Source organism: Juglans microcarpa x Juglans regia, chromosome 2S (genome assembly GCF_004785595.1).
Source record: "Juglans microcarpa x Juglans regia isolate MS1-56 chromosome 2S, Jm3101_v1.0, whole genome shotgun sequence".
In the NCBI taxonomy this organism is placed as follows: Eukaryota; Viridiplantae; Streptophyta; class Magnoliopsida; order Fagales; family Juglandaceae; genus Juglans; species Juglans microcarpa x Juglans regia.
In genome coordinates this window covers 3596257-3617639 of record NC_054597.1, presented here as the reverse complement: position 1 = coordinate 3617639, position 21383 = coordinate 3596257, and the positions used below count along the sequence as shown (strand labels likewise).

General features: G+C 35.0%; 3 protein-coding genes across 3 annotated transcripts; 2 read left to right on the top strand and 1 right to left on the bottom strand.

The window, feature by feature from the left end:
• Positions 1-3694: 3694 nt before the first annotated feature.
• LOC121252340 (calcium-binding protein CML24-like) lies at positions 3695-4628 on the bottom strand. Its single transcript, XM_041151949.1, has one exon. It carries the CDS (start codon positions 4528-4530, stop codon positions 4096-4098), a length of 435 nt encoding a protein of 144 aa, XP_041007883.1. The 5' UTR covers positions 4531-4628; the 3' UTR covers positions 3695-4095.
• Positions 4629-9738: 5110 nt separating this feature from the next.
• Positions 9739-15757, top strand: LOC121252246 (probable fructokinase-6, chloroplastic). Its single transcript, XM_041151794.1, has 7 exons — positions 9739-10227; positions 11757-11965; positions 12691-12903; positions 13321-13518; positions 13652-13789; positions 14459-14575; positions 15321-15757. Exons 1-7 carry the CDS (start codon positions 10083-10085, stop codon positions 15453-15455), a joined length of 1155 nt encoding a protein of 384 aa, XP_041007728.1. The 5' UTR covers positions 9739-10082; the 3' UTR covers positions 15456-15757.
• A 1570-nt stretch (positions 15758-17327) lies between these two features.
• LOC121252347 (polcalcin Aln g 4-like) lies at positions 17328-18064 on the top strand. The gene has a single exon (XM_041151956.1). The coding sequence runs from the start codon at positions 17464-17466 to the stop codon at positions 17857-17859; it is 396 nt and encodes a 131-aa protein (XP_041007890.1). The 5' UTR covers positions 17328-17463; the 3' UTR covers positions 17860-18064.
• The last annotated feature ends 3319 nt before the right edge of the window (positions 18065-21383 follow it).

Genomic DNA, 21383 nt, shown 5'->3' with positions numbered 1-21383 from the left:
TAGCATTTTTGATAGTTGGAAAATATTACTCTTATCGCTAATTTTTATCGTTAATTTTTATCATTGTAAGTTTTTAAATTTTTTATTATTATTATTTTTACTTAATAATTAAATAAATATTTTTTTTAATAATATTATGAATTTTTTTATTTTTTAAAATATATTTAAATGTGTTAAAAAAATATATATAAAAAATTATTAAAAAAAAAAAAATCATCTCTAAACCATTAGCGGGAGCCGACTGTGGAAATAGCACCGCTCTATATAATTATTGTTATGATGCGACATTTTCGATCAGCCAAGGACGATGAATGAAAATCCTCGAAAAAAAGTTGTTGCGGGGACTTTTCATACTTTTTGCGGCTCAAAAAGACATATTTGTCATTTGTGTACAAGTGCCGGCTTAGAGGAATTATTGTTGTAAGATGTCCGGCCAGTAGAGAGTAAAAGCTACGAACGGTCTAACTCATATCTTTTACCGGGAGGAAAAGAACTGAACCAGAAAATTTAATGCGGAGTAGAACTACTGTGTTTTTTTTTTTTTTTTTTTAAGGAAATTAATCTTTATAGAGAATAATAAGACTTCTTGTCGCGTGCATTTCATTCATATCTAAAGGAAAGTGTGGCAGCTTATAACAATCCACCTCCTATTCATTACGGCGTTCACATTCCAACATCTCCTCAAAGTAGTAAATTTTTTTTTTACAGTAAACGCTTTCTACAATTTCGAAGGTGATAAATATAATATATAGATATCATTATATAGTTAACATTTAATATTGTAGACCCGACCGATAATATTTATCTATATATATATATATATATTTAATCTCTTTCTCGGAACCCCTTCTATTCCCTCCCAATCCTTTACCTTCTCCCCTTAATTCAATCACAAATCATAACATCTTTTAGCAGTTTCACTGCTTCTAGCTAGGCCAAAGTCAAGCTTTAATAAAATGGGAAAAGTTTCAAGCCGGTCGGGGTGCCAATTTCCCTTTTACACCCTTTAGTAAAAGAGTAACAAGTAGCAGACTTATTGAACTTACGGTGAGTGCGAGTCCATTCTCCTCTGTCTCTTCTCTTCTCTCTTCTCAACCAAAGCTCTCCCTCAACACATCGAACATCTCCCTACGTCTCTCTCAACAAATCCTATCTTCTTTCAAGACATTTGAACTCATCTTAATCTTCGTCAAAATGGTTTTACTAGCCAAAATGTAGAAATCACCAAAATGGCAAAGTTTAGGCCAAACTGATACAAGCAGTGAAGTGAGACGACAACACCAAGGATGCAAGTGCTTTCAAATTACAAAAGAAAACCCCAACTTTATTACAGGAATAATGTCTAGAACTAGGTCAAAAGATTACATTAAAATCAAAAACCTCTTACCAAAGGGGAAAAAAATTTATGAACAAGACATGACAAGGGAAAAAACTCTTTAATAGATAGAAAAGGTATATGCAGCTCTAAGTAACCAAGGATTCTAGATCCAAAGGGATGACAATATCTAGAAAATCTATTATTGGTCTAGTAAGGGAGTAATATGCAAGTATATGGGCGGGATGCTCAGCCAAAACAGTCTCCTCAAGCTGATTGGTGATAACAACTCGTCTAGAAGGAATTAATTCAATATTCCAAAATGAGCGAGCCATTGACAAAACGTCACAACCTATTATAGAGCAACAAATACACCCAACCCAACACCTAAAATACACTGTAAACATAAAATATTATCATTACTTACAAAGTAAACTATTGTTCGAAGGAGAGAGAGAGAGAATTTTAGTTAAAGAGAGTATTTTAGTGAGAGAGCAGGGGGAGAAAATGAAATCGACAGTGGGGGGAGTAGGAGGAGAGAGATTGAGAAGGGAACAGATTTTGATTGGTTTTTGTTTTTGTTTTTTTTTTGGGGGGGGGGGGGGGGGGGGGGGGGGGAGGGGTGAGGGGATGACAATGGGTATGTGGGGACTACAAAGTGAAGATCAAGTTTTGGGTGTGTGGGGAAGGGGGTACAACAGATTCACTATATGCAGTTCCATGTTTAATTTTGATATAGTTCCTACGTGTCTTATTATTATTAGTGGGTATAAAATGAAGTTTTACACTCATCCGGCTCGTAGCCGCACCCTAATAAAATATCAATAGAAGTAAACTAGCTAGTACTCACAATGATAAATATGTAAGAGTTTTATTTAAACTATATGTTCCACACACTCATATTCTGACAAGTTTAAAATAATTCAATACTTATCACTTAATTGATGAATCACAATAAGATAAGATTAACTTCAATGAGATAAGATTAACTATATATCTAATCATAATAGGACACAAAGTTTCTAAATTTCTTGATAGTCAGAAGTCTATAAATAAAACTGAAGTAGGGGTGTAAATTCAAACCGGAAAACCGGTCCGGACCGGTTTCACTGGTTTTGAACTGGTCCGGTCCGGAACCGGTTTTTAAAATCTAAAAACCGGCCGGTTCCGGTCCGGTTCCAGTTTCAGGATTTTTTGTACCGGACCGAACCGGACCGGACCGGTTGATTAAAAAAAATAAAAAATAATATTTTTATATATAAGTTTTATACAAAATATTTTATATATATTAAATATTAATATATATAAGTTTTATATATAATGTATAATTATAAATTTTTATGTGAAATTTGTATATATAATATATATAATTATATATATTCATATATGAAGTAATTTCTTGTTATAATTTATAAATTATTACATAAAATGTTAATATTAAATCACTAAAATTTTATAACTAATACTAATATATAACTTCTAACTATACAAATAGTCTAATATTAATACTATTATATAGTCTAATATATTAATAAAAGTATAAAACAATTGTTTTTAAATCAATTTTTTTTATAAACAAATTTTTAATAACAAATTGTGAAACTTACATTTTAAAAAAACCGAAAAATCGGACCGGATCGGACCGAAAACCTGTAAAATCGGAAGTACCGGTTTAGGAGGATAACTGGTGCGTAATAGGTTTTTTAAAATACAAAACCGGTACATACCGGTTCGGTCTTAAATTTTATCTAGAACTGGACCGAACAGGACCGATTACACTCCTAAACTGAAGAATTAAAGGTTCTAACCTACGACATCATTGTGTCTCTAGCCATTAAGAGACACTTGGAGATAAAATTATTAAGATGATACTTCTCTCATAATCATTTTAGATTCTTTATCAAACTATAATGGAAGGAGATACGATTTCTAACTGTTACTATTTTATTATCATAAATTATAGAAAATCAAAAATCTAATTATTAATATTCATATTAAAATATTTAATACGTGATATCAAAGCTACAGGTTACATATATTTTATGATCTCAATAAAATATATAATAAGTAAATGTCTATTTAATTTTATACCTGCCTCACACGTGTTTGTTTCTTTCAATTTTATTTTTCTTGTGATGTGATTGAAAAGTTGAAAATCAATATCTTTCTTTCTTTTTGAAACAAAAACTCGCTGTTTGGAAATTTTATTCTTGCTAAAGATAAATTACTGCTTATGTGAAAAATTCTGATCTCGATGTTCATGCATATATGTAGAATTATTTTTGTCTATGCTTAGATTTTATTTTTTCGGGATTGCTTGTACTGTATTTGTGCTGGGAAAATGGAAATCAGTGGAAAGTTAATTTTACCCTTTTTTTCGTATAGTCTTCACAGAGAATAGTGAAAAAGTGGCAGTAGGTGGGGTTCGGAAGGGGCGGCGCAGGATGTCGGAGTACCGTCAAAACGCCAAAGATTTCAAAAGATTTTGATCACTCACGCGACCCTTTAATTAACACTAAAAAGGAAACGGCCATGCATATATATGAACATTCATATCCAAGCAAACCTACTTAGCTAGCTAGCTAGGACGCTTCATTCCTATTCTCGCTGCTTTCACAACTTCACTGATCAAACAGCTATCAAGAATAGTGTGAGAAAACGGGAATCTGCTACATGCCCAAACTAAAATACGTTAATCTAGCATATCTCTAATCTACGGCTAATTTAGAGTTTTTTTCATGATGAATACATAACCTCCCTTTGGTTCTGAGACGATCGATCTAACCACGTTTCATCATTTTCTTGAATTCCTCGAAGTTCACGTGGGCATCGCCGTCGGTATCGACGGCGCTGATCATTTTGCAACAGTCTACCATCGTGCACTTCTCGCCAAGACGCTTCAGCACCGAGTGGAGCTCGCTGGCTGAGATTAGCCCACCCTTGTCGAGGTCGTACAATTCGAACGCGTCGCGGAGCTCCCTGGTGGAGTCCTGCGTGCAGCCCGACGACAATCCGCCGAAGTGGAACTCCACGAACTCGTCGAGGTCGATGAAGCCGTCGCCGTCCTTGTCGACCTCGGACATTATGCTCTTGACCTCGTCGAGGGACGAGGTTCTCGACCCGAGAGCATGAACAATGTCTTTGAGCTCATCGCACGATATCTTACCGTCACCGTTCTTGTCGAACTTGTTGAAGATCTTCTTGACCTCCTCCATGGTGTGCGAACAGAGTCGAAGACCTGCTCGAGTTTCTCGACGCCAATATAAAGAACAGAGGCAGGGAGACACAGAAAGAGAGATATTGGTAGTATCTGATCGGTGGGCTTATTTATAGATGTATTAAGGTATGTAATTAAATGCGAAGGTCCACGCGGTTGGGTCCACGCGGTTGGAGGCATTGAGTGTCAAGATCACCAAAGATATTTTACTTTGCGCATGATGTGCCAAGGCACTGATCAGGTGTGATTGGTCAATAGTTGGAGAGCAATAACATTTTGACACGCTCGGATTTAGTCAAGCAATGATTCAGAAAGCGTATATAAACCAATAAAAGTAGATTATTGAGTGTTGGAACTTGGGATGGATACTCTGCGTGCATTGTATTTGAAAACGCGTGCTCTGGTTTTGGTAAGGCAGGTAGCTAGCTTGTGGCTTAAAACAAAAGAAACTTTACATTAACAAAGAAAAGGACTTGACTCTCGAGGAATTAATTTGCGCAAACGCGTGATTAGTATTATATTGTAAAAATATTTCATCTCATCTCATTTTATTATTATAATTTTTTTAAAATTTTTATACGAAATATAATAAATAATTTAATTTTTTCAAATCTCAAAATAATAATAATATTAAAAAAATAATATTTTATTCAACTATATTTTATCTAAAATTATTTCATCTTATCTCACCATCCAAACATTCTTAAATGTTGCTGGAAAGCAGTTGAACCAGTACAACGTCCTTTGATATTTCTTAATTTGCCCATTTTTTACATAAGAATGCATACTCCTATATGTCAAAATTATTGTCACCTTCTCTTGTTTAGATATGCATGGTTAGGTTTCGGTACTACTCTCGAGGCATAGAGATTTCAATTTCAATCGGTTATATATATGGATAGAGATTCTCTTTAAAACAATGAATGCAATTAAATAATTTATTCGTAGAGATTGTTGAATTGATCATTGTTTGAATATTTGTTATCCTAATTTATAACTCAAAGCATTGCAAGAAGATTCTCTCTCTCATCAACATGGATTTGTTAATATGTGAGAGAGAGAGAGAGAGAGAGAGAGAGTAACCTCCTGCGGGTTAACATCTAACCATGTAGCTTTGTTTTGCAAACCCATGCACAAGAAATTTCACAAGTGAGATGTTACAGAGTGACTGACCGTCGTGAAGGAGGCAGAACAGTTGAGGGGTTAAAAATTTAACTATGAATACTACGTAGTAAGGGACCATAATTTTAAATTTTAAGAAAATATAGAAAAAAGAAAATTGATTATTTTGTTTTTAAAAAGTGGTTTTGATGTCTTTTACAAGATTTCAGAATTTGAATTTTTACATAAATAATGATATGGTTTAAATAGAAAAAGATAGCATACTAAATATTTATATAATCATATTAAATATTTATGTAGGCTTATTATTATGCGAAGTCATCTAACGAATAAGAATAATCGGGTCGTGTTACTCCGTCCACCCGCTTGTTACCGCTCTGATCTTATCCACGTTCGCCACATGGCAACCGTATATTTATATTCAAAAAAAAAAAAAAACCAATTATCATCATTCTTCTCCCATTCAAAATAAACAAAAAAGAAAGAGTGCTTATCGTATGGAAAAGGAAACAACTATGCAAAATATGAATGGTTCTTTTATCGTCTCATACTATGAAAGATGGAGGAATATTTGGGCTTCTACTATACCTTAGAGCATTTTTAATGGTGCTTTTATCATATTTTTTAAAATATATCATCAAAATTTACTTTTTTTATTTTATATATTTATTTTTATAATAGATCATACATCACCTTATTTATTTTTTCTTTATATTATTTAAATATTTTTTTTTAATATTTTTTATTTATTTCAAATATTTCTTCTAACTACTAATGAATTTATAATATCTTCGTATCTTTTGATATTTGATATTTACAATATCTCTTCATATATAATGTTATATAATGATTTCATTCTCTACTTTTAAGGAGAGTGGATATACGCGTGAGAATGTTTATGCAATCCAAAGAGAGTAGTAAGATTGGTGTAGGATTGGCGGTTAGGGATGACATGGGTGAATTTTTGGCTCGTAAGCAATCTTCTCGGTTTTCCTATTTTTCTCCAAAAGATGCTGAAGCTTGGGGCGCTTTTCTGGCTGTTTGTTTTTGCAAGGATTTGGGATTTACACGTGTGGTTTTTGAAGGGGGATGCTTCTCAAATTGTTGCTGCTGTGAACAGTTAAATGGAGGATTTGAGCAGCTGTGGTCATATAATCTGAGATATTAGACAGTTGCTGGTTTTCTTTCCAGCTTGGTCTTTCACCCATGTAAAAAGAAATGCTAATCAAGTGGCTCATTAATTGGCAAAGGGAGCTATAACTTTATCTGCTGATGTAATTGTTTTAGAAGACTGTCCTCAGTCTATTTATTCTTTTATATGTGTTGATGCAACAGTTTAAGCAATGAAATATTTTTGATGTGTTATAAAAAAAAAAAAGTCAACGAAAATGAAGAAGCAAATCAGTCTCAATTACCGTCCAAGCTACCGCCCACTGCACATCCATTTTCCTTCCCCAAATCGATCTCGAGGGAAACGAAGAATAATTTTTTCCGTCCAAGCTACCGCCATCTGCTTGTCAAGAGTAAGCTCTTAGATCTGTGTTTTATCCTTTCCTCCTATTTTTGTTTTCTTCTAATGTAACTAATGTTTGAGCAAAATTAATCCAGTGGTACAGGAAAACCTTGACCATATCCTCTCATGTCCAAAGCAAAACATTCCATCAGTACCAGCAGTTTTGAGATTTAGGTGCATAATTTCTGGTTTTAAATATTGGAGATAAAATCGAGAGAAGAGGACTGCGATGGGGATCGATCGAAATACTCTTATATCCATTTTTGCAAAAAATTTTAGGGCCTTCTTCCACCATGACTAGGGCTGAAAACCGGCACTATTTGTGCAATTTCGATTTTGGACTGAAGCCCTACTAATAGTTTTTTAAGGGTGTGGTGACAATCGAAACTGGCCGACAGGTACAGAGAGAACCGTCCGAAATCTTATGGCCGGTACCGATCGGTTCCACAGTCGGTTCGTCAGTTGCAAACTCATCCTCAAATTCACATTACAAATTCAAAACAAATTAAAAAATTCATAACAAAATCACAAATTCATAACAAAAACTCAGGAGAAGAGGTGAAAGAGAGATGAGAGGAGAACGAGAGAGGTGAGTGAAGTTTCAGAGAGCTCGACATGAAGTTGAATGACAGAGAGCTCGGCCTCGGAAAGTCGTGAGATATGAGGGACGGGCCAAGCTTCGAGTGGCGTGAAGGAAGAGAGGAAGGGAGGACTATGGCATGACACTACGGAGTGAGAAGGGAGAGAGAAGAAAGAAAAAGATCCATCAGGATGAATAAGAGAAAGGGGAGGGGAGGGGTTATTAACTAGAGCTAAACAATGCCGTTTAGTGTATTATACCAAACGATGTCGTTTCACTTATATATTTTTCTTATACATTTAGTGTAAAATAATACACCAAACGGTATCATTTCACTTATATATCTTTCCTATACATTTGGTGTAAAACGACGCCGTTTAAATTACTTAAGTGAAACGGTGTCATTTTATCTATAATAATATATATATATATATATATATTATATCGGCCAATTCGACGATTTGAACATGGTTCAAACCGGGACCGAATTGGTCAACGTCGGTTTCTTATATTTCCTATCGCCGGGCGACTGGTCCTCCACCGCTTCCGACTGATTCCCGACTTCGGCAACCAATTTCCGTCGGCTACACTCAGTCCTATTGGTTCCTGTACACCCTTAGCCATGACTTCCACAAGAGGGCTCCTCATTGTTAAATATTTTAACATGAACATTAATAATTAGATTTTCGATTTTCTATGATCCACGAAAATAAATAATAACAGTTAGAAAATATATCTATCTTCTTTCCAATTTGATAAAGAATCTAACCTGATTATGAGAAAATAATTACTCTAACAACTTTACCTCCGAGTGTTTCTCGATGACTAGAGGCACGATGATGTTGTAGGAGAGAACCATTTAACCACTCAATACAATTTATAGACTTCTGACAATCAAGAGATCCAAGACTTTTTGTTTGACTGTGATTAGAGATATAAAATTAATTTTCTCTTATGAGTTTTCTTATTTCATTATAACTCATCTATTAATTAATAAATTTTGAGCTATCTCAAACTCTATCAAGATAAGTGCGTGGAACATAAAGTTTAAATAAAACTCATCACCCATTTTTATAAATCTTTATAGGATCTTCCTTGTGACTTTTACAATGACTTCCGCAAGATCGAAATACTTTGATACTAAATTGGTCGCACACCAAGCTCTAAGTTATGCAATTGTAAAGAAAATAGGAACAGGAAAATGGTTGATGAAAAGAATAAAATGGATGGAAAGACTAGAGTTTCGCTCGAGGTCGATTTCGAGAAGAAAAATCGCAGCTCTAGATGGGAACGAGGGCTTCCTGCAGTGGGTGTGGGCGTTTTGCTTTTTCGCTTCCTACCAGAAGAAAAATGTACTTTGTAGAGCTTGATGACAGTCTTTTACAAAATAAATTATTTATATCAGCTCATAGCCGCACACTTTAAGTTAGTAACATAGAATAATGTGTAGTGTGTTGTGATTATAGACTTATGCGTAGAATGATTCTTTCTACAAAGTCAAGTAAAAAAAAAATGTATCGAAACCCATTGTCAGGAGCGATCCTCGATTCAAGTAGCATTATTTTAAAACGGTACTATCGGGTTTGGATAGTAACTGACAAATTGATCTCAAAATTTATTTTATTTCTTTTTTATTACCCTTTTTGCTATGTGGTTATTGTATTGAGATATTTATTGAGAAATCCATCTATCATTTTTTATTTGAATGAAGTTTGTTTGTTTTTAAAAAAAAAAAATTATTTTAGTTTGTTTTTATAATTTTTCTCAACTTATCTTATTATTATAATTTTTTTAAATTTTTATATAAAATAAAATAAATAATTTAACATTTTCAAATTATAAAATAAAAATAATATTAAAAAAATACATTATAATAATATTTTATTTAATTTTTAAATTCAATTTCAATGGAAAGCTATTGATATTTCGACGAGTTTGAGGAGCATCTAGGTCCACGTGTCAACAGAAGAAAGACATCCCCGTTGGCTGCTTTGCTTTCTCCGCTTAGTCCGCTACACTCTTGCCCCCCACTTCCCTACATGCAGTCATCCAAACACTTCTCAGCGTTCTTGCTGTAAGCCTTTCTTTGTACAATTGTGCGGCAAATCCAATGCTAAATCTGCCGGACACACATCCTTTCTCCGAATCTTCCTCCCCGACTCATCAATTTTAACGCCTTGTCTATGCTCCATATTAGTATCACACTAAACTACTGATAGTCGAGACTTGGTGCTTTCTATTTTTTTTTTCTCTGCTGCGATCAATTTCTTTTTCTTTCTCATACAAAAATTGAATTTTTGGGAGATTGAGATTGATTCACGGCTGTGCTTGTTTGATGGCCCTTTCTTCAAGTTCTTTCTGCTTCAGCAGTGTGGCCTCGGGCCCGCGTAATTCTGTGAGATTTTATAGTCAACGAAGCGCCAAAGCGTCAGGTCTTTCTTGCCACCCGCCTACTATGGTTGCTCGGTTGAATGTACGAGGTACTTCTTTTTTCTTTTTTGGTATTTTATGTTTACTAGGCTTTTTTTTTTTTTTTTTTTTAGAGATGATGAGCCAATCATCGTTTAAAATGGGGCTTTGTTTGCATTTTTCTTCTTTATCTGTGTTTAAATCATCAGCTCTTAAAATCGACGCTAACGTAAAGTCGGCAATTTAGTGGGCATTGTTTTATCATTGCCTCCAGCACAAGAACTACATTGGGTGACGTCGTGACGATACTTTTACAAAGGAAGAGAACGAGCAAACCACCCCCCCCCACAAAAAAAAAAAAAAAAAAAAAAAAAAAAACAAAAAGGAAAAAAGGAGAAGACATAGTGGCTGCAAATTAAAAAATGGTAGTATGATTGTCGTAATTTCCCCCTTTTTATTTGTTCGTTTAGCTCAGAGGGTGGTGAGACTATTTGATCTTAAATACAACAATCCAAGAGAAATCAGATAGTAATGTGGCTTGGGAAGTGTTTGACAAGCACAGGGTAAAGCAAACATGTGGTGCTATTAACTTATCAAAAACATGAGGTGCTATTATGTAAAGAAAAAAGGTAGAGAAACATATGCTCTATATACATATACATATAGATGGGAGTTTGGCTTACATCCTGTGTACTGGATATGTCCTGTTAAATAAATGAACGGACTAGATTGATTGTGATAAATAAATAAATAGATCTCGTTCATCCTTTTTAACGGTACATGTGACTTTTCACTAGATGTAAGTTCAACTAAATGCATAGAAGAAGAAAATAGACTTCTCAGGTCCAATGGATGTAAGCCCAACCGTTTATACGCCATAATGCAAGTGTTAGCAACCATGTGGTAGACGGAAGAAAGGAGGCAGCCTCTACAACTGTTCTCTCACTCATTGCTCTCGTCCCATTTAGTATTTAGTTGGCAGCCAATACCAAGGTGCCAAGGAGTTCCTTAGGGCTTGGTTTGTTTCTGTAAGTAATACGAGATTGCAAACAGGGCTGTACATATTACTCTTAGTTCTGTAAATAGCTATGAAAGCTTTTAGGCTAATGTTACAAACTTTGTATTCAATTCCGTTTCTATATTTTGATAGAAGTAACCTAAGTACGCATATAAACCATTTTCGCTCTATATGTAAGTTGAACAGCCACCCTTTTCAGTATTCTATCTGGTATCTTATTTTGGGGAGTTACCATTAGGACAGACTGCTCATGTGCTATTAATTTGAAGTAAATGTGCTAAATCACGGAACCTTGCATATGATTATAATCAGAAAAGTTTATTTTCTTACTCCACTAGAAAGGCTACATAAGGCTATAGCTTACAGAAAAGGAACTAGCACTGCCTTATCCTTAGTGAAGGCAGGATTCCATGTCAGTGATCTAGCATGACAGCCAAAGACTTTAACAGCTAAGCTGCCTGCCAACTTTGAATCACAAGTGTTATTACCAAACTGTGTTAATGACCTGGTCATTTTCATACTGATTTTCCTTTTGCTTAATGCAGACTAAACCTCTCTGTTTTCAACTTTTATATCTTGTAGGTAAGGCACTTCCAGGTGATGGGGTGCCTGAAACCAAGGAATCCTCCTTAGTGGTTTGTTTTGGGGAAATGCTGATTGATTTTGTTCCAACTATTAGTGGGGTTTCATTGGCTGAAGCGCCTGCATTCAAAAAAGCTCCCGGAGGTGCACCTGCTAATGTTGCTGTTGGCATAGCTCGTCTTGGTGGCTCATCAGCTTTTATAGGGAAGGTATCTTGTAATATACGTGTCCAGGTTTCTTGATTTTCGTGGTTGGTAAGGTATAAGGAGAGCTGGACTAATAATTCAATGCTTGAGGGTTAATGTAGCCACTCTTACTTTAGGTCGGCCTCCCTAACCCCATCCCTTTTCTGGCCTTTCTGTGGGTGTCTAAATGTGGTATTTAACAGAAGTCCTCTATCCGAAGCTGGAGTTTCTTTACCCTGCCCAAAATGACGACTTGATCACCGGTGTCCAGCCTGTTACTTTTTCTGAATTTGTTCTGCCTTCTATACTGATATCTACCAACCATAGATAAGTCCTGAGATCAAGTTTCACACACCAGTTTTTTTGGTTGGGTAATTGTTTGGCCCAGGACAAAAAAATGTTTTCCAACCTGCTAAAATAATGCGGTCCATATTAATGTGACAATGTCTTTCTCCCTTAGTAGATGAGATTTTTGGAAACTTGTCATGGGTTTAATTGTTAGACCAGAATTGAACAAGAGATTAGGGAACTGCCTGATTTGGCAATCATGTTTGTCCTGATCCTCAGCACTGTGTAACAATAATAAACTGCACCTTCAATTATCCATGTACTATGTATTTCCATGTTGAATATACTATCACCTTTAGTGTAGGCAATCGTCGTGACTTCAATACATATTTCTATAGTTGACACCTTTTTTGTATATGATACCAAGCTCATATCTTTAATTCCATATGCAACATGCACAGGTTGGTGAAGATGAATTTGGATACATGCTTGCTGATATATTAAAGGAGAATAATGTGAACAATGATGGAATGCGTTTTGATCCTGGTGCACGAACTGCTTTAGCATTTGTTACACTAAGGAGAGATGGGGAACGTGAGTTCATGTTTTACCGTAACCCTAGTGCTGATATGTTGCTTCAAGTGGTTGAACTTGATTTTGATTTAATTAGGAAGGTAAGTGAGAATTGCTATTATAATAGTAATAATAGAAAGAAATATCTTATAAATAAAGAATATAGAACCGGATATTCCATACAGAAAATTATTTGACTCAAGCATCATATTAATATACTTGCTAACTCAGTTATATTACATGCAATCAACGATGTGATAATGTCTCCAAATCTAAAACTTCTGTTATGTCAGTTACTCCAACATGTATAAATCTCATGCATCCTTTTGGTAACTGACACCAGGACTGACATTTCAACACTTGATCGAGTACCTCTTTCCTACGCACCTATAAAGAAAGTATCTCTTTTCCATGTTCAAAATTGACACCCATGTTAAAATCGTGCGTCCCCTTTCTCCCCCAAGTGTTCACCAATAAGGTTTTGATGCATATGTTTGTATCCCCCTATCCTATGGCAGGCAAAAATCTTCCATTATGGTTCTATTAGTCTTATTACTGAACCATGCAAGTCAGCCCACATTGCTGCAGCAAAAGCTGCAAAGGATGCTGGTGTGGTTTTATCATATGATCCCAACCTGAGGCTTCCATTGTGGCCTAGTGCAGAAAGTGCTAGAGAAGGAATTTTGAGTATATGGGACACTGCAGATATTATCAAGGTAGTTACCCTGTGAAAAATGCAGGCTATGGACTGCGGGGTTCACAATTGATTGTTTCTGTCCCCTTTCTAGAAGGGAGAGGTACAATGCAATGCACAAAAACTAAAATTTATCATTATTTCAATGAATTCAGATAAGTGAAGAAGAGATTTCTTTTCTAACTGAAGGCGGAGATCCATACAATGATGCTGTTGTTCGTAAATTATTTCATCCAAATCTTAAATTACTCCTCGTCACTGAGGGTCCAGATGGTTGCAGGTACTACACTAAGGTAAGCCTTTACTGAATACTTTCTAATTGTTTCTGCTTAATTGTAGTTCCTTTGAAAGTCTTACATTCCAAGCATAATCAAAGAATGTTAAGATGACTCCCTGAATACTTTACTAAACCCTCGTTTTGATGGACAGCTTGAAAAGCAAATAAAATGTTCTCTTTATGAAAGCAAGATATGTTCTTAGATATTAATTGATGATACCTAACTGTTCTAGATCAACTTTGTATGAATCTTCAAAGAAAACGAGAATTAACAGTTTGACAATGACCATTGATTAAATAGATATAGTAGCTTTCATTGGCAGAGATGAGTTGAATTTGTGTGACCATTATGCGGCATCTGCCAGCATTTTCAATATTGTAATTTCAAGGAATATCAAAACTCATATAAAATTATGAGGGGAAGGTCAAGGTTTTTTATACTATACATTTGTGATCAACTTCCATTTAACGAAGAACATTAACGAAGGTGGTGTGTTAACGAAGAAGGTTCTACTCTGCTTCTAATCGCTGTATAGGGTCCAGTTAATTCATTTCATGAAGAAAAAGAAGAATAAAAGTTCCTTAAATGAATATACAAGTGCTCTTCTAACGTGCAAATCATACTTGAAATGCTCTAGATTGTTGGGCCCAAGTTCTTACAATTGCATCATATATATTTCTGCAGGAGTTCAGTGGGAGAGTTGGGGGTTTCAAGGTGGATGCTGTTGACACCACTGGTGCTGGGGATGCTTTTGTTGCTGGAATCTTATCACAGCTAGCTGTTGATCTCTCCTTGCTCCAGGTACTTCTTTACAGATACAGATGGCTAATTATGCTTCTTTCAAGTCAATCCTTCATTATGTTCTCTCTTTCTAGCGAAATTAATTTGGTTACAAACTGTTGTATTTATTTGACTGCATTATCCTTTCTGTTACCTTTATCATGTGTTGTTGCCCCGGATATTTGGGTCTACTCTCCGACTGTCTAATAAATGTCTCTGATGTCATCAATGATATATTATATATATAGATGTATAGTCAGTTACTGATCTTACCTTAGGGTTAAAAATAAGCCCAATCGTTCTCACAATGGTTCTTAAAAGACTAGGATGCCATCCTGATAATTTTGTGAGTTTTTAAAGAACCCTCCTTGACCCACCTTCAGTAACTATTCCATGATTGTATATTCTTCATTATCTGCCTTTATCACAAAAAGCCCCTGCACTAAAGTAAAATTCTCTCTCAAAAATCCTCAGATTTCAATCATGCTGCTTTCTTTTCTTTTTCCTTCTGTTTTCTGTTCTTTTGTTTTTAGTTTTCAATTTACACACGTTGAGTCTTAACCCTCAATTTGATTTGGGGAGCACGGTATCATCCTACTCGATTGTTAATACCAATTCTTACCATAAGCAAGTCTGATTCTTTTATTTTCACAGTTGACCTATTATCTCATTTAATTTACTTATTGAGGATCTCTTCTTAAAAACCTACATATTATCTATGTACCTTAATAGATTGGTCAGTGATGTTTCTGGTTTTAAATTGTAGAAAGAGGACTTACTGAGAGATGCTCTCAAGTTTGCTAATGCTTGTGGTGCATTGACCGTGATGGAGAGAGGTGCGATTCCGGCTTTGCCAACTAGAGGAGCTGTGCTGAATGCCATGCTCCAGTCTGTAACATAGTTCTATATTCCAATCTCTTTATTTATGTACGTGCATTCTTGTTTCCTGGCTATTTGCTGAAACACAATGCTGATAATGCCGAATAAAAATAATTGAAAATAGAATAATTCATTTAAACATATTCGTGTTAGTTTTTGTTCTTGTATCAAAGCCTTCACCTAGCTCTGAAATTATCTTAATCCAGCGGACTCAGCAGATCTTCTATAAGACCACTTTTTTGTATGAACACTCATGCTGAATAGCAACAGTGTGGTTTGTATGTCTGTTATCTGAATACAAGCCCATTCATCTTTCTGTTTGAACTTGGTGAATTCATTTTTAGTAGTTTCTATGTAATTAAGCCAGATGTAGTTGAACGGCCTACATTATATAGTAGAGAGAGAGGGGATGAAACGCTGCTGATATATACTTTTCTTGGGATATAGACACCCATGCTTTCGAAGATAACCTTGCATAGGCAAAGCAAGAGAAGCTAAAACCCAGCAAGTACTCGAGAGCTCTTAGCCCCCGACCATAGCCAAACAGTAGAAACTGCACAGTTGCTGTCTTGGTAGGTATGATGCCGTGGGACTGTTACAGTCAGAATGATTCGCATGTAAGAACTGCAACCACCAATGAGAGAAGCAAATGGACGGGAACGAGGTCATTCTGACAGAGAGGGAATGACGGCCATTGTTATTATTGGGAAGAAAGGGTGGCACGGGCACCGACCTTTCTTCCCAATAATCAAATAACAGGACCACTGAAGGACTCTTTTTTATTGATAATCTTTACTCACACTTTCGATGGGGGAATATTTTTTAACATGAAAGAAAACTGTTAAGGACGTATTTCACTGCAATGCACTTCCAATCTCCTACAATTAAAAAGTAAGGTGGCTTAAGAGATTGATGGGGTGCCTCTAATGCTTACGTCACTAATGATAGGAGTATTTTTAGAGCCAAATCATTCAGAGATCTCATTAGTGTACTTGAATTATTTAAATAGAGTTTTTAAGTTCTTAAGATCACCCAGACTTACTTCGCCTAATATTTAAAATTTGAACCCCGAAACATTCGGGCTATTTATTTACTTTGAATGAGTGAACATTCCAACCATCCTAGGCTAAGTGGGTGAGCGTTCATGTCCTTAATTAACTGGCATGAGCCCTATCAGGTCAGAAGGGCTTGAGCCTTGAGTGTAGTGATTTGTTGGGCCACCATGACCTAGACTCATGGTAGCATCCCACAAGCCCTTATGATGGTATTAAAACTCTTCCAAAAACTTTAGGCTTACGTAAATTCCAAAAGCTTTTGTAAAATTCTCGAACCTTGTTTATTTTTCTCCCCATTTGTTTCTCTTTGTAACCGAAAACAGTACTCAAGATAACTCCAACCTCTAGTATGAGAGATACAACAATGAATGGTATCGTGGCCTGCGAAATTGGAGTGCAAATGAGATTTGAACGTGTGCATGGATGCCCACGTCAAACGGAGTAAAATTAGGTGGTTTTAGCAAATGGAAGCTTTAGGGCTCGTTTGTTTTTAGAGATGAGATGAGTTGAAATTAAAGTTAAAAAGTTAAATAAAATATTGTTAGAATATATTTTTTAATATTATTTTTATTTTGAAATTTGAAAAAATTGAATTGTTTATTTTATTTTGTACGAGGATTTGGAAAAGTTGTAATGGTGATGTGAGATGAAATGAGATGTTTGGATCATCAACCTATCTCAACTCATCATTACAATTTTTTCAAATTTCAATACAAAATATAATAAACAATTCAACTTTTTCAAATCTCAAAATAATAATAATATTAAAAAATAATATTCTAACAATATTTTATTATCTCAACTCAACTCACTTCAACATCCAAACACAACCTAGTCTAAGAGTGTGACACATTGATTAACGTGTTCATATGTTGTTTATTCAAGATGTTAATTCGGTTTTTGACCTTAATTTCGGTAAAACGGTTGGAAGTTACATTCAATAGGTGATACGATCTTTATGCTAAAACCACGAGAATGGAGGACGACCTTCCCCTTTGGAAAACCATCTCTTTAAGTACCCAAGTCTTAGCACCCCAACCTCTTGGTTCTCTCATTCGTGGTAAACACAAGGATTTCAGTGTCATTGTAATAACTACAACAAAAACAATGGCTGATGCTGATGATCCACAGGATCAGGCAGAACGCGAGCGCATTTTCAAGTGCTTTGATGCCAATGGTGATGGCAAAATCTCTGCAGCGGAGCTTGGGGATGCCCTACAAACACTCGGCCGTGTGACGGCCGATGAGGTGAAACATATGATGGATGAGATCGATACTGACGGTGATGGATTCATTTCATTCCAAGAGTTCATAGCATTTGCCCTTGAAAATCGTGGTTTAATGAAAGATGTTGCTAAAATATTTTACTGACGGTGATGGATTCATTTCATTCCAAAGAGTTCATAGCATTTGCCCTTGTTAATCGTGGTTTAATGAAAGATGTTGCTAAAATATTTTAATGTTCCTGGCCTTATCTTTCTCTTGTTCGGATCATATATATTTTCATGTCTTTTCCATACTTTGAGTGTCATTTATTTGCAGAGCTGAACTGATCATAAGGGATTGATTCGGAATTTTTTTTTTTTTTTTCAATCATAGAATCCTTTTGATGATTTGAAACTGTTACTCCTTTGTTTTTTAGTGTGATATTGCGTCTAAAGTAGGAGCATTGCTAAAGAACTATGCCATTTGTAAGCCGGGTAACCTGGTATTGTGCTATAAATTTCATTTGACACCAAAATTTCATAAATTTCTGAAAATTAGTTTTTAAAGTTTTTCTTTTTTATATAATAGACTTTATTAAAATTAATTTTGCCCCCCCAAAAAAGAACATTTTTATAACTTTGCCTTTTAAGTTCTATTTTCAACTTCTACCCCTGGATTCAACAAAGAAACTGGAAGAGATAAAACACAAGCAACCCCGCAAAAAAAAAAAACACATATGGTCTTTTATAATATGTTTCAACGTGAAATCGGAAAAAATTCTTGAAAAAAGCACTCGAGAATTTCTTAAAATTGATAAAATTTAAGGAAAATAGACAATTTTGAACTCCTGGCATCAATGATTAATTGTCTTTACACTTACCAATTTTGACAAACTTCTGTTAAAAAAAGAATTCATTAAAATTGATATTATTTATGGAAAAGAGACAATATTGAATTATTGATAATATCTATATTTATCAGTTCCAACATAGATTAGCATTATTGAACCAATGATAAAGTACTAACACCTTCCACCTTCGCATTGGGAAAAGAAAACCCTCAAGCGATGGGAAACTGGCAATAGTTGTCTAAAGATGCACAATGTTTCATGAGAGCAATTACGTTTGGGTATGGCTATGAAGATGGTTATCAACACACTTTCAGACTAAGGAATGTCTTTTAAGGAGGTGTTAACCCTACTTTTAGTCATTCATGCCATTCCTATTGAGAAAGACGATTTCTTAATATGAGTGTATTAATAATTAGGAGTGTTATTCAGGTGAGAGTAGGGTTGACCCTTCCCCACAGGGGGATTGGACACCTCATCCCGCCCGCCCGTTGGGGTCAGCTCACCTCTCGCCTGCGTTAGGATTTCTCCCTGCAAGGCAGGGCGAACGAAGGTGGGGTAGTGGGGTGCGGGCCCTCGCTGCCCACCCCTATTACTAATTATCTTGCTCGCCTGTCCCGTCATTCATACTAAATAGAGTAATGGACACATTTTCCTTTCCAATCGAACGAACTTTGAAGGTATAAATATCAAAATTAATTAAAATTGACACTATCTATAGAAAAGAGAGCATATCATCTCCCATCATTGATGGTCATCTTTACATTTGTTAGTTTTTAACATAATATCGGACAAACTTCTTAAACACAAATATTAGATAATAACGATTGATCTTCCATCATCGATGCTTGTCTTTACAATTGTCAAATTCGACATAGAATCAAACCAACTTCTAAAAAGATATCAAGATTCATTAAAATCGATACTATTTATAAAAAAGAGATACTAACGATCTCTCGTTATCCATGATCATTTTTATATTTGTCAATAGTGCCGTAGACTCGTAGAAATATATATATATATATATATATATATATATATATAAATTCATTGCTAATCTGCTATTGATATCATCTATTCTACTTGTTTCACGTTAAATTTAAATCCACCAACGTTTTGAGGATGATAAATCCATTGTAAAAGGAAGCAATTACAGTGCTGAAAGTTCTCATGCTATCTTATATGAGATTTTCCAAGTTAGACACTTTGCCTATGTATTACATTTGAGTTATTTTATTTTAAATCGTTGTATAGATTATACCATCCATATTATTTAAATAGTAGTATACCACTAACATCACTTAAATTAAATAGTAAGATTTTATTTATAAGATTTAAATTTTAAAATTTATCTTTTAGATTAAATTAAATTATATAAATATTTTACAACACGTGCTCCACACTTCATCCGAGAATAAAATTCTTTATTACATACACTCAAATTTCTACGAGTCTACGGCACTATTGACAATATAATTCTAAAATATTTTCTTAATTACTAAATAAAAAATACTCATTCGAGACACTTTCTAAATCTCCAGTTTAGGACCAAAGCATTTGTGAACCAATAAAAAACCACACAAATAAACAACATATTAAGATTCCCTTTAATTAATCATATGAAATGTTTTTGCGTCGCTTTACATTTTTTTAAAATTAGAATAATAAAAAAGAAAATATCTATCAAGGGTTAGGATACGCTTAATTTTTCTTTTATTTTTATTTTGTTTATCTGGGGGTTAGGGTACATTTATTTCATTTGATCGAGTGCCATCTCGTCTGGTCTGTTCTCACTGCTTCCCCCATGTTCTCTCTCTCTCTCTCTCTGATGGCTGCAATCCGGCCCGTTGTAATGGGCGAACCGAGTTTGAGTCATCTTCCTCATCATCAGGTTTCGACTCCGGTTACAACCGCTGTTCCTTTTCCGGTTCAGCCTTTGCCTCCATTTGCAGCGCCGTCCACTTCTTCTGGTGAGTCTGTCAGGAACTGCGGAGGAGCTGAAGTGGAAAGAAAAAGGAATAGATGCGACAGTTTTGTTAGTTAAGAATTGTATGATGCGAAGTCGTTTTGAGTGTTGTACAATTAGTAGGATGTATATGAGACACGATGTCGCTAGAATTAGTGGGTGTTATAAAGAACGATGTCGCTCTAGGGCTGGAAGTGTATTTTGTTGTAAACATTGATACGTTGCGTGTTGATAAATCACATATAAGAGCACCATGAGTTGGGTCAGAGGCCAACTCTAGATTGATTTGCTCATTTCCCTCTGGTAGACTCTGGGTTAAGAAAGAAATAATTTTTCGAATTTGCGATATGATCTTTAAGTGGGATGGACCACGCAGAGTAATGTTGTTGTGTTTGTGCTAGCACGTTACGATTGATGTATATATTGACGTACTACACTCAATATTGAGATTAGCAAGATCATGATCTAGTTTGTTGATGGTGCTTTTGTTTTTCTTGTAGAAGATGGTGCCTAAATAGTGTGCTAATTCAGGTCAATTTTGCTGTGTATTAAGCAATTTGTGTGACTTTGCATGGAACTGCACTTATAATTATCTTATGATTCTTGAAAATGTCAAAATGGTTTGTGTTAATTATTGTTTAATCCAATTTTGTTATTGTTGCATATTTTTTTTTTCTAATAAAAAGTCAGTAGCCACATACATAACGGCTCCGTCCCAAATTTATTAATAGGTTCTCATTATGGTGGAGGAATACCTTAACATTATTACACTTGCGGGTTTACACGTAGACATAATACTATAAACTAACTCAAAATCAATTGTCAAAACAAGCCAAAAAAAACCCTAATAAAACCAGCAAAAAAAAAATTCTAACA

What these genes read in the sequence shown, in the direction of transcription:
- LOC121252340 (XM_041151949.1), bottom strand. Translation starts at nt 4,530, where the DNA reads ATGGAGGAGGTCAAGAAGATCTTCAACAAGTTCGACAAGAACGGTGAC.
- LOC121252246 (XM_041151794.1), top strand. Translation starts at nt 10,083, where the DNA reads ATGGCCCTTTCTTCAAGTTCTTTCTGCTTCAGCAGTGTGGCCTCGGGC. An exon ending in ACACTGCAGATATTATCAAG is followed by an intron (nt 13,519 to 13,651) that starts GTAGTTACCCTG and finishes CAATGAATTCAG; the next exon opens with ATAAGTGAAGAAGAGATTTC. An exon ending in TTGATCTCTCCTTGCTCCAG is followed by an intron (nt 14,576 to 15,320) that starts GTACTTCTTTAC and finishes TTTAAATTGTAG; the next exon opens with AAAGAGGACTTACTGAGAGA.
- LOC121252347 (XM_041151956.1), top strand. Translation starts at nt 17,464, where the DNA reads ATGGAGGACGACCTTCCCCTTTGGAAAACCATCTCTTTAAGTACCCAA.